Consider the following 16,666-nt stretch of genomic DNA (forward strand, 5'->3'; position numbering starts at 1 on the left):
AGTTTAGTAATCTGTATCGCCGATGCCCTGAGCTCAAGTATTGGGCTATCGCTATCGGGAAGAAACGTCCCTATATTAAACCTTTCATTCAAGCATCAGGGCCGTTTTTTTAAATAAATTTAGTCTGGATCGAATTGGTCCCGATTTGGAAAACCCATGTTTTTCTATCCAGAATTCACTGATCTGTCTTACTTTTATGACAGTTTTAAAGAAACATTAGGTTGGATCACTGTGATCCAAATACCAGATTTTAGGATTACCAAATCCTGTTTACCAGAGCCTTAAATGGAACCACCAGTGTAGCCTAACGGCTTAGCAAAAACAACAGGTAAAATACTACCACAAACAGCCATGGTTTGGTTTAATGCTAGAAAACAAAAACACTGCAATGAACCAACATTAAGGGTGTCACGATCCTCCAAATCCTCGATTCGATTACATTTTCGATTCTGAAGGCACGATTCGATTCGATTTTTCGATTATGATTGATTAATTAATTAATGACCAATTAATTATTTGTAGTCTACCGTTTAAACTACCTGACCTGCGTGGTCTTTGTTTTACCCATAAACAAATCATACAGTAAATGAATAAAGGTAAGTTACACACATAATTACCACCTGTCAATCACTTTTTCTGCGGGACTCGTGAATAGGCAGTGATCTGTGTCGTTATAATGGCGTCGGTAAAAAAAGACGCACAACCAATCAATCTGAGGTGTTCGCTAAAATGACTAAGTACAAGTGAGTGAAAGATTGAAGCAGTCTACTGATCCTCTGACTGCCTGAACCCGCTGTCTCGAACGGCTGTGTGTGTGCGTCTGTGTCTGTGTGTGTGTGTCAGAGGTAGAGAGGAAGGAGGGCTATTTAGAAGTGCTACACGCCACTGTGTATGTCAAATCGTTGTCGTTCTAAAATGCCATTTAAAAACAAAGACAGTGTAAACAGGGCCTGAGTGTGTACTTTTCGTGAGCGGATTTGCAACGGGGGTGGGCGGAGGATCGCGATGCCGGTGTTGTCTATCGGACGAACCCTAATACGTACATAACAGAGCTTGCAAAACTGTGTTTTTTTGTCGACAACACGAACGTTGTCAACATAACTCACTGGAAATCCAAAATGCTTACACACCGGCGACTTCATTGAAAGAGGAGAGGATTTAAGCTCCTTCAACGGGTCTCCTGCTTCTGCAGTTTAACAAGCACTTCAACAAGTCTGTTTTTTCCCGCTTGGCAAGCCAAGCTGATGTGACATGGGGGCGTGGCAGCATCGACGATTCTACTTTTTGATTCGATAATCGAAATTGAGCATAAATTCGATCGATTTCGATTAAAAATCGAAATCGTGACACCCCTAACAAACATTTCACATTTTTAGTTCGTCATAATACTATACTGCTTTGATATAGTAAACAACAACAACAAAACAATATCTCATTAGTCATGCTTCATATAGGCTTCAAATATGAAGGAAGTTATGGATCATCAGAAAACATGAAGTTTGTCATCATTCACTTAAAAAACAAAACTTAAATAATTTATTAGGTTAAAAAAATCCCTGTATCCACCCTTCTGATGGCATGAGGATAATCCTGTTTTTTGGATCAAATAGATCCCAATCTAAGTTCAGAGTTGTGAATAACCCAGGTTTGATCCAAGACAAATGTAAGGTTGGATTACATTGTCTGATCTTAATTCAAAATCCCTCTGTTACTTTTGAAAAACCCATTTCCAAGATTTGATCCAATCCCTGATCCAAAATCCCACTTGATTACTTTTGGAAAAACTAGGCCCTGGTCTCTCAAAATCCCTGCTTCCTTCCACACGGGGATGCAAATGTTAATGGTGGCAGTGATTTTTACTAAATCTCTTTGAACTCGAGTCCTCGTTATTTAAAGTGTACACAACGTGGACTTGCTTTCGCATCACAGAAAACAGCGTCCTCTTGACATTTCAACAACACAGAGCAAACTCTTTCAGGCCCTCATCTACAAACACAGTGTTCAAGGGCAAGTCAAAGAGGGTATTTGTTGTTCATGTACAGCCACTGAATGACAGTATACGCTGGCATTGTGCAGATGTTTTACAAACTTGCATATGTTTGTATAGGAAGAGAGAGTGGAATTTTTGACGACTAGTTTTCAGTCTGTGCAGAAAAATCGTTCTTTTGGCAGACAGTAACTTCATCTTGGCATACTTTTATATTCACACAAATATTTTTAAATTATTTTAAAAAGCAATTTTTGAAAGAAAAAAACTTAATTGTGCACTTTAAAAGCGGTCTCATTATAGTAATCTTCCTGTTATCGATGTTGCGTGTCTCTTTTAGCTGCTGCAAGCACAGGAGCTACTACTGGCTTTTCATTGGGGCTGAAGACTGCAGCTTCTACTGCTCTGGCCTCCACCACCGCCACCTCAACTACTGTTGTCACAGCCAGGTACAAAGCTTTCTGTGTTTGAAATATTGATTCATGTTTGTGATTTTTCTTCATGTAAAGTTTAAGTAAAAATAAAACCGTTTTTCTCAGCACTGCTCCAGTGATGTCATATGCTCAGCTTGAGGCTTTGATCAATAAGTGGAGCTCAGAATTGGAAGACCAAGAAAGACATTTTCTACAGCAGGCTACACAGGTCAATGCCTGGGACCGTATGTTGGTGGAGAACGGAGAGAAGGTAAAGCAATGCACTAATGAAAGGCACGGTGTTTTCATCTGGGCATAAAAAAAGAAAGATCAGTGGACAATCTGACCAATAAAGAAACCAGGGGCTGTTATGGGACATTAACACCAGACGCGACTTGCATGCTATTTGCATGTGTGAACATTGAGTCAAATTCACTTCATTCACATGTAAAATTCTTTTTTCAATAGACGCGGATTCACGTCATGGTTGCAGTGTCTGTCTGCTTGGTGACTAACGCCTGATTCACACGAGGCGTCAATGCTTGACGGAGGAAGGGTGTGTCTGAAGTTGGTGCTAATGCGATCATCATAGCATCATCAGCCAATAAAATTAGATTGTAATTGTCTACTGTTTGAGCGGGGGTATTTGCAATAAGAGATTTCATTGGCTGACTCTTCCATTGATGCTTGAAAAGTTGGGAAAGTTGTGGAATGCTGCTGGCGCACCACCAACAAATTCACAATTCAGTTCGGCAACACTTGATGTCACTTATTCAAAGTGAATGGGAAGTGTTGATGCTGACGCCCCATGTGAATCAGGCGTAATCATGTCTTTGCATTGACTTTACATATAAATCACTCCCAATTGATGCTTCATTTGTGTCTGGTGTGAACGCACCACTACAACTTAGCATGTGGTAAACCTACTACTTTATTAATTTGTATAGCACTTTTTTAAAAGTTATTCTTATTTATAGACTTTTTTCTTTGAACACAAAATTACCCATTATGCATTGCGTGTTTGTGTATTTATATTAGATACACGTGGTGAAATAACTATAAAGTTCAATCTTTTCTTCTAGCTGGCCATCCACTTGCTTGCATGCATTTTGGGAGTAAGTGATGTATTTACATGCTGAATCCTGCGTGTTTTGCTTTTATAAATGAGGCAAGCACGCGGCAAAAAAAACTTTTTTTTTCTTAGTAATTTTGTCTCGTTTCAAAAGAGTCCAAATATGTAAAAAATCTTAAATCAAGACTAGACAAGAAAAATGGCATGAGAAATTTTAATGATGCTTAAAACTTCTGTTTGAGATTATATCTCATTAAGATTATTTTTCTTACCCCATTGGCAAATAATTTAGCTTGTTTTAAGCAAACAGTCACTTAATGTTAGGGTATTTTTTTCAGAAAACAAAACAACATAATTTCTCTTGCTATTTAATCTGTCTTGTATGTATCTTGTTTAAGATTTTTTTAGATATTTGAATTGAAAACAGGACAAAACCACTAAGTTTTTATATTTTATTATTATTATTGTTATTATTATAACAGCCTAGGCATGTTCAAGGACAACATGATTGTGCACTTTCTAAAGATTAGTTCTGTTTTTGAATAAAGGGTTGGAAATGAATGCTTTTGTTTTTTTTAATCTGATTTATCGATTAATCGAAAATAATAATAATAATCGACAGATTAATCGATTATTTAAAAAAATCATTAGTTGCAATCCTACTAATATTGTTCTTGTCTGTGTGTTTGCATTAAAGAGCTGCGGAGTACATTATAACAGCTGATGGGTCATGAACACTGACGCTATATTTCAGCACCTGATCTAATGGCAAACACTAAATGGGGAGAGCATTTTTCTCTTGCCCTTGAATCGCATCTGTCAGAAGTATAACGGCTTTAACACGTCTTTCTTTCAAAATTAAAGTTTTGCATCACAAAACACTCCGTGAGCTAATGAAAACACCCAGTATTGACACCCAGTTGGGAAATGCTGCTCTGACTGATGTCAATTCTTAACAAAAGTTGTGAGCACTCCACCGGAAGGCGCTGGTCAATATGGCGCCCTCCATGCAGAAACAAAGAAAAAGGTCTATAATGAAACATTTGTGGAAGCATTTGATGTCATGGATACTAAGAATGTGTTTTGACTTTAGATTCAGTTTAATGCATGCATTTCTAATGTGAGGTGTTTTCTTTGGAATATGCAGAATGGTTTAAAGATGCTAATAGTTAGCTTATCATAAAGTAAGTCATGCTGCAAAAGGTTTCCAGTAATATCAATTTCCTTTCTTTTCCTCCCTTCTACAGATAACCGCTTTACATAAAGACATGGAGAAAGTGAAACTGGACCAACGAAGGTAATGTTTTAATTAGCTTAAAGGGATTGCTCACCTAAAAATAAAAATAAAACTTCTGTAATTTACTCACCATTTACTACTTTTAAACTTTTGAGTTTCTTCTGTTAAACAAAAGAAGAAATTTGGAAAAAAGTTTGAAAGATGTAACCATTGATTTCCATAGCAGGAGAAAACTAATACAATGGAAGTAAATGGTTACAGGTTTTTAGCTTTCTTTAAAATATATTTTTTGGTGTTTAACAGAAGAAAGCATCTGAGTGAGTAAATGGTAAGTTTACATTTTTAGGAGAACTATCCTCTTAATGCACATAAAGAAACTAGCAAAACCAGTTGAATGTTATAACTGTCGAATACTTTTAAGTATTCAAATATTCCTATAATCAGCCTTAATGATTGACCAGTCACAATCAAGTATTTCAGAGAGCTGTATAATACGTTTTGTTAATCTTGTGGTATAAAATGATTTGTCTAAGACAGTGGTCACCAAAATGGTGCCTGCGAGGATCACATAAGTTGCCCTCGGGCCTGTTCTAGAAATAGCTCACCATAGCGCCACTTACCAGTAAGCTGGATCTAATATTTTTTGTAGCTATTGGTGTAAATTTGGATATAGTTTTTATATATATATATATATATATATATATTTCATATTAGCTATCTGGTCTCCACAGCAATGGTTGCGGAAACAGTAAAGGGAAGGAGATGATATAAAAATGTGGCAGAAAAAATTTTAAATTAAAAAATTTTCACAGTGAATAGGAGGAAGAGTTCTTTTTTACTTCATTTGGCGACGGCAAAGTGGCACAATGTTGAGAGACATTTTAGAAAGTGTCATGCAAGCTAACGTTACCATGCTAACTACCAGTGGTGTAAAGTAACCAATTACAAATACTTAAATGACTGTAATTGAGTAGTTTTTCACAGCAATTTTACGAAGTATTTTTTAAAATATGTACTTTTACTTTCCCTTTAGTACATTTTTAATGCTGTATCAGTACTTTTACTTGTACTTTCCTTCAACCTGCAATCATTACTTTATTGCTTCTTGTCTATGGGTATTAGAAAGTTCAGTCCTGTGATTCCTGTTTAATCAAATCACACATAGAAGGTAAAACACATCGTACTGAACAACCTCAAGATTATATAAATGCAGCCATCTATTTGGAAGCATTAAAAGTGTTCAAGAAGATGTCCAAAATCTTTACACGCATTGACCCAGAAATGCATGTCACTGACGAGGAGATGATGGATGTTTACTGTATGACCAAAATGGCCTCAAACAGCCAGACAAGACATCAAATTGATGTTTTACCCTAATGTCATGGGAACATTGCATTTAGTTTAAATATGAAAATCATGTTGATGTCAGAACTAAATGGTTGGGAATGGTCAGGTCAACATCCAACCTAAAACCAACTAAATATCAATGTCTAAGGATGTTACAGCTTGACGTTGTGTTGACGTTACCACAATGTCTATCAGATGTTGGATTTTTTTTGCCATACCTGACAATATGGTTTATGACGTTAGTTTAAGATGTTAGCTTGTAGTTGGATTTTGGTCACTTTCTAACAACCTAAAATCAACCAAATATCAACGTCATTTGATGTCATTATTGCATGTCAAAATAATGTTGCCCTTAGACACCTCTTAGACACTTAATTTTGGTCACCTGACATCACAACCTAAATCTAACCTAATATTAACATCTTATGACATTGTGTGCCTGCTGGGCAATAACTAAATGCACTACAGAATATTACGTTTACACGCATCCACATATTACATGTAAATGCATCAGCTAAACTTTTTTTTTGATTTAGAAAAACAAGGCTTTTTTAGACAGTGCTTAAAGACTAGAACGAATATAATCTCCACTCTCTCCAATGTCAAACTTGGGGAGACTACAATGGTTAGAAAGGTGTCGGCTATGTTAAAAATGCTGTCAATTTGATGAAAATTTCAGTAAAATCTGAAAGTTGATTTAGTTACACAATTGATCCTCTGTACCAACATGGTACATTGTAGTGCATGATTTGTCTAAAATTGTTAGTGGCTAGTGAAAATATTGGAGAAGTAATCATTTGAAAATGTTAATACTTGCAGAGATTTATGGAAGTGTTGCATATTGATATTACTTAGTTTCCTACCTTGTTAAATCATTGTTGACAACTATTGTGAGAAATCATTACCATGATCAGTGTCTTCATGGAGGACTTAACCAGACAGCTTGTATTGCTGTTAGATGCTGTAATCTTACTGTTAAAAACATTTCTGTGTTTTTCCCACAGGCTGGATCAAGAACTGGACTTTATCCTTTCCCAGCAGAAAGAGCTGGAGGATCTTCTTAGTCCGTTAGAGGAGTCCGTGAAGGAGCAAAGTGGAACCATATACATGCAGAATGCAGATGAAGAACGAGAAAGAACGTAAGAACATAAACTGGCAGATGTCTGGCCACTTTTACCCGGCTGTGTTTTCATTTTAACATAATGTTTGTTTTAAAATGAAAACAATCAGTGTCAGATTGGCTTTTTCATGAGATTTCAGAAAAGATCTTCATCCACACTAAATTAACCAACTAAAAACACATGGCAGAAGCTAAAATTAGATCTAAAATTGTAATACAATATTGTAGCCTATATACAATCATATTCACTACAAATTGTAAATCATTTTAAACACATAGTTTTAAAGCGCATTAAGAGAAAAAATTCAGGTTTAATTAGCAGTAACCCTTAAAGTTAACTGTATTAAGAAGAACCCTCTAAATAATCTGAAAATATACTAACTCTTATTGTAGTAAAAGATTGTATTTATAGTTATAAAATTAAATTTAAATTAAAGTATTCATTACAAACAACATTTGCATATTATGAAATTCTGTCAAGCGAAAAATGCACATTTAAGTTGGCAGTAATTAATATTATTATTATTATAAATAACAGGGTAATAATCTAAAAACTACAAAAATGTATTGTCATATACAATTAAAACAAACAAATTAAAACAATATTTACTAGTCTAGTTTGTATAGTAGGCACAAACATGTGCCCGGATAAACACTCACCGGCCACTTTATTAGGTATACTTGTCCAACTGTTCAATAACTCAAATTTCTAATCAACTAAACACATGGCAGCAACTCAATGCATTTAGGCATTTAGACATGGTCAAGGTGATCTGCTGCAGTTTAAATCAAGCATCAGAATGGGGAAGAAAGGGGATTTTAGTGACTTTGAATGTGACATGGTTGTTGGTGCCAGACAGGCTGTTCTGAGTATTCCAGAAGCTGCTGATCTACTGAGATTTTCATGGACAACCATCTTCAGGGTTTCATAAAATGGTCCAAAAAAGAGAAAATATCCAGTGAGCAGCAGTTCTGTGGGCACAAATGCCTTGTTGAAGCTTATACAAAGGCAACAGCAACTCAAATAACCACTCTTTACAACCGAGGTATGGAGAAGAGCATCTCTGAACACACAACACGTTGAACTTTGAGGCAGATGGGCTACAGCAGCGGAAGACCACACTGGTTGCCTCTCCTGTCAGCAAAGAACGGGAAAGGCTACAATTCACTCACCAAAATTGGACAACAAAAGATTAGAAAATCGTTGCCTGGTCTGATGAGTCTCAATTTTTGCTGCAACATTCAAATGGTAGGGTCAGAATTTGGTGTCAACAACATGAAAACATCGATTCATCCTGCATTGTATGAACGATTCAGGCTGCTGGTGGTGTAAAGGTGTGGGGGACATTTTCTTGACACACTTTGAGCCCATTAGTAAAAATTTAGGCATCGTGTCAACGCCACAGGCTCCCTGAGTATTGTTGCTGACCATGTCCTTCCTTTTATGACCACAGTGTACCCATCTTCTGATGGTTACTTCCAGCAGGATAACACGGCATGTCATAAAGTGTGAATCATCTCAGACTGGTTTCTTGAACATGACATTGAGGTCAATGTGTTCAATGTACTCAAATGGCCTCCACAATTACCAGCTCTCAATCCAGTAGAACACCTTTGGGATGTGGTGGAACAAGAGAATTGCATCATGGATGTGCAGCTGACAAATCTGCAGCAACTGCATGATGCTATCATGTCAATATGGACCAAATTCTCTGAGGAATATTTCCAGGACCTTGTTGAATCTATGCTACTAAGGATTACAGCAGTTTTAAAGGCAAAAAGGGGGCCAGTCCACTACTAGTAAGGTATACCTTATAAAGTGGCCGGTGGTTGTGTTTAAAGCTAAACTAACCTCTCATTTGAGATTTATATATTTGTTTTAAAAGGTTTAGCAAACCAAATATTTTAATAGAAAAGAAGCTTTTAATTATATATACTGGTAAATGTAAAACATTTAAACTATATTGGGATTTACTTTTAAATGTTTGTACACACAGTAAAAAAAACCATGTTGATATTTTAAAATTTTCTACAGAATCTACTTTATTGATTTTAAACCACTTCCTTGAACTTGAGGCTTATCACATAAAGTTTAACTCGCCCTCAGGGTCTTGAATTGATATTTAATTGAAATCCAGAAGACCTAATTAGGGAGTGAATGTAAACAGCTTCATTGTCATAAGTTCCGATCTGTCTACATGTACTCTGGAGTTATGTGGATGCCAGACATAATCAAAACAAAAGTTTAAATGAACAAAAAAAGTGTAAATGTAGTGTCAATCAACCCTGTCAGAAGCTCACGTTTTCTTCAAATACTAATAATCTTTTATCCAGGTACAAGTTGGCTGAAAATGTGGATGCTCAACTCAAAAGAATGTCCCAAGATCTAAAAGAGATTATTGAACACCTCAACACCTCCAGTGGACCCGCTGACACTGCTGACCCGGTATGCACAATATAATCTATATTTGTAAAAAATCAATGCTGTTACCTGGACCAAGACTGACTTGTGGTGTCTTTTTTTTCCAGCTTCAGCAGATCTGCAAAATTCTCAATGCACACATGGACTCCTTACAATGGGTGGAGCAAAATTCAGGTCAGTATCCACTTAAATTCGATACATATTTCGCTACACAGTCTTTTTTGGAATGTTTCATTGAATCCTTTGCATACATTTTGCTTATGTGCAGTTTTACTTCAGAGGCGAGTGGAGGAGGTCTCAAAGTTGTGTGAGAGCCGCAGCAAGGAGCAAGAGAAGAGCTTTCGTTTAAACTTCCAGTGATCATGCATAATCATGTTGTTTTTTCTTCAGTCAGATGTAATGAACGTCTTTGTTTTTGATATTTGCTTCAAAATAAAATTAGCTTGGTTTCCTCTTAGTTTATGTATTTGTATTGATTGTCAATTCTCCAAAATCTGGAGTCATTTTAAAGATCTAAAACGAACAAATCTACAGAGCAAGGCTTTTCTTTTCCTGCTTTACGGTTATGGGATGAAACGAGCCAATCAGCTGGATGGAGCTCCACCATAGCAACATGGATCCTGGCATTGTTTAATATCAAGCATTCCTGCGACTACGTCGAGCAAATAAAAAATAAACGTATATACAAGCAGTTGCGAGCATTACTTTTAGAGAAAGCTGCAGGTATATGAAGGCGACGAGATGACCACCGACATCTGCAGGTATGTGCACTACTGAGGATGCGACTGCATGCACGAGGACGCATGTACCGGAGAACACGGGATCCTTCCCTGCACATGCATGTTGTCTATATGTAGCACAGACTACAAGTGTGTATAAAGTGCAAAGCCTAAATCGTGATGAATTTATAAAAAAGCATGGGGATACTAGGGAAGTAACATTAAAATGAAGAAAATGCATGACGTTAATTATACCCATCATCTATATAGCGCGCCGGTACAACAAGCATGTGTCCGGAATCCAATCATAGAGCTCATGCTATACTTTCCCTTTCTACGGTCATATATGTAGCATTATATACGTGAAATTCTTCCATATGCAATCTTTCAGGTTATTTTTAAAATAGGTTTAGTGACCAGGAGATTAGGGCACGCACTGTCATAATGAAAGTGAAGTGAACTGCTCTGGTGCATGTGTGTGTGTATAGTCTCGTTCAATGCATTCAGAGAGCGCGCGCGCAGATGAGTTGAGTCTCGCGTGCGCCATTTTAGCGCGTCTCCAGCCATCCGGCAAGATGGCGCTCTCGCTTTGTCTGCCCCGATCGGCATAAAACAAATTTCACAAAATTCACATACATGAATTTGACCGGATCGCACGGAAAAACACCCTTCCTATCGGTGCCAAATTGGAGACTCCTTAAAGATCCGCGCGTGACCTGAGCATAGAGATCTTGAGGTAAGTGCAGGGATGTAGCCGGGTAATATGTGCATGCGTTTGTGCACATTGCAAATGCATGCTTTAGTCCTGGAAACAGTTGAGTGGCGTCATAAGATTGTTTTATGCGGATTGAGATCCTAATGACGCGTGTTGCGTTAGTTTTACAGTAAGTTTCAATTTTTGCTCCATTGTGCATCTCCGGCAGCTATATGGGTGCACTGGGCATATGCTAGAACTAGGCCTTTCTTCAGCAAATTCTCAGCACTTCACCAAAACACCCGGAATTAGCAATATTAAGGATAATTGTATGTTCTTTTCGTGTCTCTGCTGTGTTTACTTATGATATCGACTTATGTATCGAAGGTGAATCAGTGGATAACAGTCTGTCACACAAGAAGCCAAAACATTATGATCAGCCTCATTAGTGTTTTGTGACACGCTTTGATTTTTCACCTCTATTGTCTCACTCACAATGAATTTGGTTTTGTGGGATGTAGCTCAAGTTTAATGGCAGGTACGAGCTCGGTTTGTTTATGTTAGCCCTTATCAGTGCGTGTCTTCCGTCCTGTTACCGGCTGTTGTTACGCGCTAATAGGAGACGGGCTCCGTGATGACGCCATCTGTCAATCAAAAATACCGCGGCGCCCGAAATCACCTCAGTCACTCCCCTCGCTCCGAACTGCTTTCTTTTTTGTGTAATTGTTGATGTATTGTCATTTGTTTTATGTATGTTAAAGTATATCTATATTTGGTTTCGTGACGGCAGCATTATAACCAATTGACTTGTCCCAAATGCCAAGAAACCTCTACATGCTGTGATATAGGTCGCGTCGCTTCCGGTTTGGGTTTTTTTTTTTGTATGGGCTTTGTTCTGAGATTTTTTTTTTATTACTCGAGGCCCTTTCAAATCAACTCTCAAACACCAGTGTAATCGATATCCGTCACACACTCATTCAGAGACATCCACAAAGAATATGTAAGTAAAAAAAATAACAAAAAATAAATTGATATTTTTAATTATTAACGTTAATTATTTGTCCTATTAGCTCATAAATAAGACGTTTTAACGTTATACCTACACAAATTTAATCATATTTCAGTTAATAAGTAGATAAACAGTTTACACTCAACAGCAGTTTCTATGTTAAATGTTTAACTGTATATACATATACATCTTATATACATCTTTATACATATCTTGTGTTTCAGGTCAAGTAAACTGAATACATTGGTGACTAAACTTCATGAGTTCTTGGGTCATTCTCCAGACATCGAAAGCATTGATTCTCAAGACATTTCCAGTGGTGAGAGTGACTTGTTAACACAGCTGATAAAGACAGGAGGCCTTGTTTAGAATTATTTTATGACTGAATATTTTTGTGTAAACATATATAGTTGAAGTCAAAATTATAAGCCCCCGTTTATTTTTTTTCCTTCAATTTCTGTTTAATGGAGATATTTTTTTCAACACATTTCTAAACTTAATAGTTTTTATAACTCATTTCTAATAACTGATTTATTTTATCTTTGCCATGATGACAGTAAATAATATGTGACTAGATATTTTTCAAGACACTTCTATACAACTTAGTGACATTTCTCAAATTCCTCAAATAATTTTTTTGCATTTTTGTATTCAATAGTTTAAGATTACCACAGATCCTTAAAAACTCTTAAATTTCATACCACTTAAAAATTAAACATTAATAAAAATCCTTCTGTTTTTTTACATTTTAAATAATACTTTAATTTAGACATGTCTAAATATTTTACTCAATTAAAACCATCTTATTGAATAAATAGATATTTTTTTGTTCATGGGGCTGTGCAGTATCATATGTGATCATAAAATGTTTTTGCAACAATTGAGGTAAAATTGGTTTAATATTCACACATTCGTTCATTTTAATGGTCACCATAATATTTAACATGCTACTTTAAATATTTGGTCTGAAACCGCATATAATTATGACTTAAAACCAACATGAGCAATATTTAGTTGACCGTGAACAAGCTGCTAATATGATTTCCCTTTTCAGAATTTGTAAATTTTACTTTTCTGAAATTACAAAATTAATGAGAAAGGCAGAATGTCCGAATATAAAGCCAACTTTACCTCAATAATGCAACTATGCAAGCTAAAATCTTTTTTTTTTTTTTTACCAAAGTATTGATTGATCAGGATTGCTGTTTTACCTATAATATCAGAACAATTGAGGATGTGACAGTTTTATTGATGACACAATATTGATAATTCATTTAGAAACTTATTAATCATGCAGCAATCCCATAAAGAGGGTCTCTTGTTTTGTTTTTTTACATTTTGAACAAATTGGTCAACCAAATGACTCATTGTATGTTTATGACTGTTTTAACGACTAAGTTTTAATGACTTTTTTTTCCTAAAGCATAAAAAATATCATATGTTTGCCGATATTTAAGCAATATGCCTAGTTAACCTAAATGGTTATCTGAAAAACAACACTATTGTTATTGTCCTTTAAAAATACGCACTTCATGTTTAAATGTCTTTCTTTTGTTTTTAATATGTTTTAACCCCGCCCACTGCCAGTTGAACCAATTGGGTTTTGGCACCCCGGGTTGACTTAGTGGAAAGCGCAGTGTATTTCATTTCAGTCATGGAAGCTGCCGAACAAAAGTGGTTAGAGTCAGAGATCTAACATTCTAAACATCCTAAAAAGCTTTAGCATCTACCCCAAAAAAACTGTAAGATCAACAGTATATTTAACCGTTAACTTGATTATGATTATAATTTGACAAATGCAACCTCCAGAAGACTATCAATCCTCCAAAATGACATAGATTCAGAGGCAAATCCACATGAGGTTGTTTGTTTTTTGCGATCAATATAAATTGGGCAAATGTGTACATTACATTATTAACTTAAAGTGTAATGCTGGTTCTTATTCGCTGTTATCAATCTGGCAACCTGCATGTGCATCAAGTCAGTGGAATAGATCACAAATAAAATATAAAATATGTCTATTCTCAGAACAAACTCGATAAAGAAGCATAAAACACTTTTCACATGATCTCATTTAAAGATTTGTGCTTTATTATTGTTATGCACTACTCAACATCGGAAGGGGAAAAACAGATGCCAGCTTGTTGCAGACTCATAGATGAACAGCTTGATGTCATATTGTTTTGGAGTGAGGTTCATGTAAGGTAAAAATGAGCTTGGCAGTCTCGAATCATGGATCTCAATAGGACTGGGCTGCACTTCACGTTTTCACCACAGTTTTACTTTGTGAAATTGTGGGGTGCTGTTTAGCTCAGAAGTCTCAGACACTTTCTACTTGGTATCGTTTTAGTTTTTTGCCATAAACCATGGGTCGATTTTATTGATTTTTTTTTTTGCAAGTTAAAATTTTTTAAATAATGTTGGAGAACTTAAAATTTATTATTATTATTATTTTTTTTATGTATATAAAGGGTGTATGTTTTGGATGAAATTTTGGTGGGGTTCTTTAAGATAAGCTGCGGCTGACATGAATGTGTTCGAGAGTTTAAATCAGTCATAGTACCAGAACAAAACAAAAGAGCATCTAAACAGTTACCAAAAAAATCTTCAAATATATCAAGATAGTTCTAATCAATGTTGCATAGCCCTGAAGCACAGTATTATGATGTTATATAAAATATAACTTTTTTTTAAAGGGGCTTAATTTTTACTGTTTAGCAAACCTGTAACTGCAAACTATAGTTATAATGTACTATTTTAATTTGTACTCTTCAATTTCAGGTAAAATGGCAACCAATGACGTAAATATTGCTGATGAGAAGATGAACGAGGTATGTGTTGTTATTTTTTTTTTTATCTGTACTTTTTACTATAACTCTATCCTGTCCAGCTGCATTTTAACAAGTATCCAGCATTATGCAGTTTTTAGTACTCCCTGAGTCCTGTTAAAATGGCTTTGGCCTGACTAAGTGGTCATTTACATGGCAAGGTTTTCATCCTAAAACATTTAAAGCATTTTTGGGGACTGAAAACAAATAATTAAGAAAATGAGTATTTAAAGGCCATGTTTTTGAAAACACAGCCATTATCGCTTCTGTGTAATCACTCTCAACAGGAATTTTTAAAAAGAATGATGCCATCTCAATGCATGGTATGTGTTAGGTACAGGGCTTTACATTAACACCCGCCAAATGCAGGTAGATTTCAGCTCTGGTGGGTTGGACAGACACCTCCACTGGAAATCATTTTTAAAATGTAGTTTTCTTAAAAGCAGAGTTCGACAATAAGCATGGCACAATATTCGTGCAAATGTGATATTAGAATCAAGAAGCAAAACGACTGAAAAAAAAAAAAAAAAAAGAACTGTTCGCGCGAGCAAAAGAACGGTGAATACAGAATTAGAGTATGATCACTCACGCTAACAGCTGATGTGATGTGCGCGATTGTTAAAAAGCGTGTGCGCTCCTGTTTACTTGTGCAAAGCAACTGTGCCTAGAAGAAGCGTAATGGGTGCGATTGGTTCCCTTTGAAATAGACTGAATAAAGAGCGATGATCGTGCACCCACACAGCACGACAGCTGCGCGGCTTCAGCAGACCTCCTCATTCCTGCAGCACAAGAGCTTTATGATTGTTTATGATCACCAAAAGTGGCGGATCTGTTCTGCGAAATATCTGACTGCGTGTCACCACATCCCTAAGGACTGTTTGGCGAAATATTTGACTGCATGTCACTGCATAACAAACGACTGAAGCAATATAACTAGAGAAATCTCCACTGTGCTGCTGAGTGAGAGCAAGTGAGAGCGGGCCGTCGGGGGAGACGGGAGGGGGGACAAGCGTGCTTTGGCCCGGTTCGAGGCCACTGTACCCAGTGTGAGTACGGCCTAACACACGGTACACATAAGAAGTTAAATGAATGAGAAGACATGTGGATAAAACACAACATCTAAATCAAGTCATTTTAGCATGTCAAAGTCAAGTTTAAGCAAAATATATTTTCCCAACAATAAAATTTTGGCTAGTGAAAATGGCGAGTGGCTAGTACAGTTGGAAATCTACGAGCCACAGTGGCTGGTGATCAAAAAAGTTAATGTCAAGCCCTGGTTAGGTATGTGCATACAGTTAAAGTCAGAATTATTACCCCCCCCCAATAATTCTGTCTTCAACTGTATATGTGTGTACAACCAAGTTACATAAGTAATTATATAAATGTGTGTGTATATATATAAAGCAATTACAAGGTTGGGGGGTTTTGCATGCTATTTCAGTAGCTTAAGCTGATGTGTTTATTACTTTCTCTCAGTTGAATTCATTTAAGCACCCCTTTGTTAAGTGTTAACTGTTAAGCCCCCTGTAGCATGCTTAAAGGACCATGAAACCCCCTTGTTTCAGCAGGGTGTTTTCACACCTCTACTTTGGAAAAAGTCAGGAAAGTGGGTGTATCCAGCTCTGTTTAGGGGGGAGTGTCGGAGGAGCAAAAGAGGGATGATATGGGAGAGTCGATTTGGGCACGCGCTGATTTTCAAAGTCAAAACACACACACACACACACACAGGGGAAAAAGTGACTGTGTTTACATGGACATCAGTAATCAAATTTTTTGACAAGTTATTAAATGGTGGACTTTACTGCAGTTTGGCTCTTT

The 16,666-nt window shown here is 36.4% G+C and overlaps 2 protein-coding genes and 1 long non-coding RNA gene across 9 annotated transcripts in view; all 3 read left to right on the plus strand.

Moving 5' to 3' along the window:
• nup62l (nucleoporin 62 like) overlaps nucleotides 1-10,055 on the plus strand; it is a 36,798-nt gene extending 26,743 nt beyond the window's left edge. For all 4 annotated transcript variants that reach the window (XM_087280599.1, XM_087280600.1, XM_087280598.1 and 1 more), the window contains 7 exon segments: nucleotides 2,328-2,436; nucleotides 2,527-2,671; nucleotides 4,720-4,769; nucleotides 7,061-7,195; nucleotides 9,511-9,622; nucleotides 9,706-9,772; nucleotides 9,867-10,055. In XM_087280599.1, the coding sequence (XP_087136725.1) occupies nucleotides 2,328-2,436; nucleotides 2,527-2,671; nucleotides 4,720-4,769; nucleotides 7,061-7,195; nucleotides 9,511-9,622; nucleotides 9,706-9,772; nucleotides 9,867-9,958 (710 nt within the window). In that variant the 3' untranslated portion in view covers nucleotides 9,959-10,055.
• Nucleotides 1-16,666, plus strand: part of LOC147840776 (uncharacterized) — a 1,215,461-nt gene that overhangs the window by 135,502 nt on the left and 1,063,293 nt on the right. The window lies entirely within an intron of this gene.
• The window catches only part of atrx (ATRX chromatin remodeler), an 81,231-nt gene continuing 74,748 nt past the window's right edge, over nucleotides 10,184-16,666 (plus strand). The window contains exons 1-3 of one of the 3 annotated variants that reach the window (XM_087280167.1): nucleotides 10,184-10,359; nucleotides 12,245-12,339; nucleotides 14,802-14,851. In XM_087280167.1, the coding sequence (XP_087136293.1) occupies nucleotides 10,340-10,359; nucleotides 12,245-12,339; nucleotides 14,802-14,851 (165 nt within the window). In that variant the 5' untranslated portion in view covers nucleotides 10,184-10,339. 3 annotated transcript variants of the gene reach the window in all.

This window comes from Danio rerio, chromosome 14 (assembly GCF_052040795.2).
Source record: "Danio rerio strain M-AB ecotype USA chromosome 14, GRCz13ab, whole genome shotgun sequence".
Taxonomy (NCBI): Eukaryota; Metazoa; Chordata; class Actinopteri; order Cypriniformes; family Danionidae; genus Danio; species Danio rerio.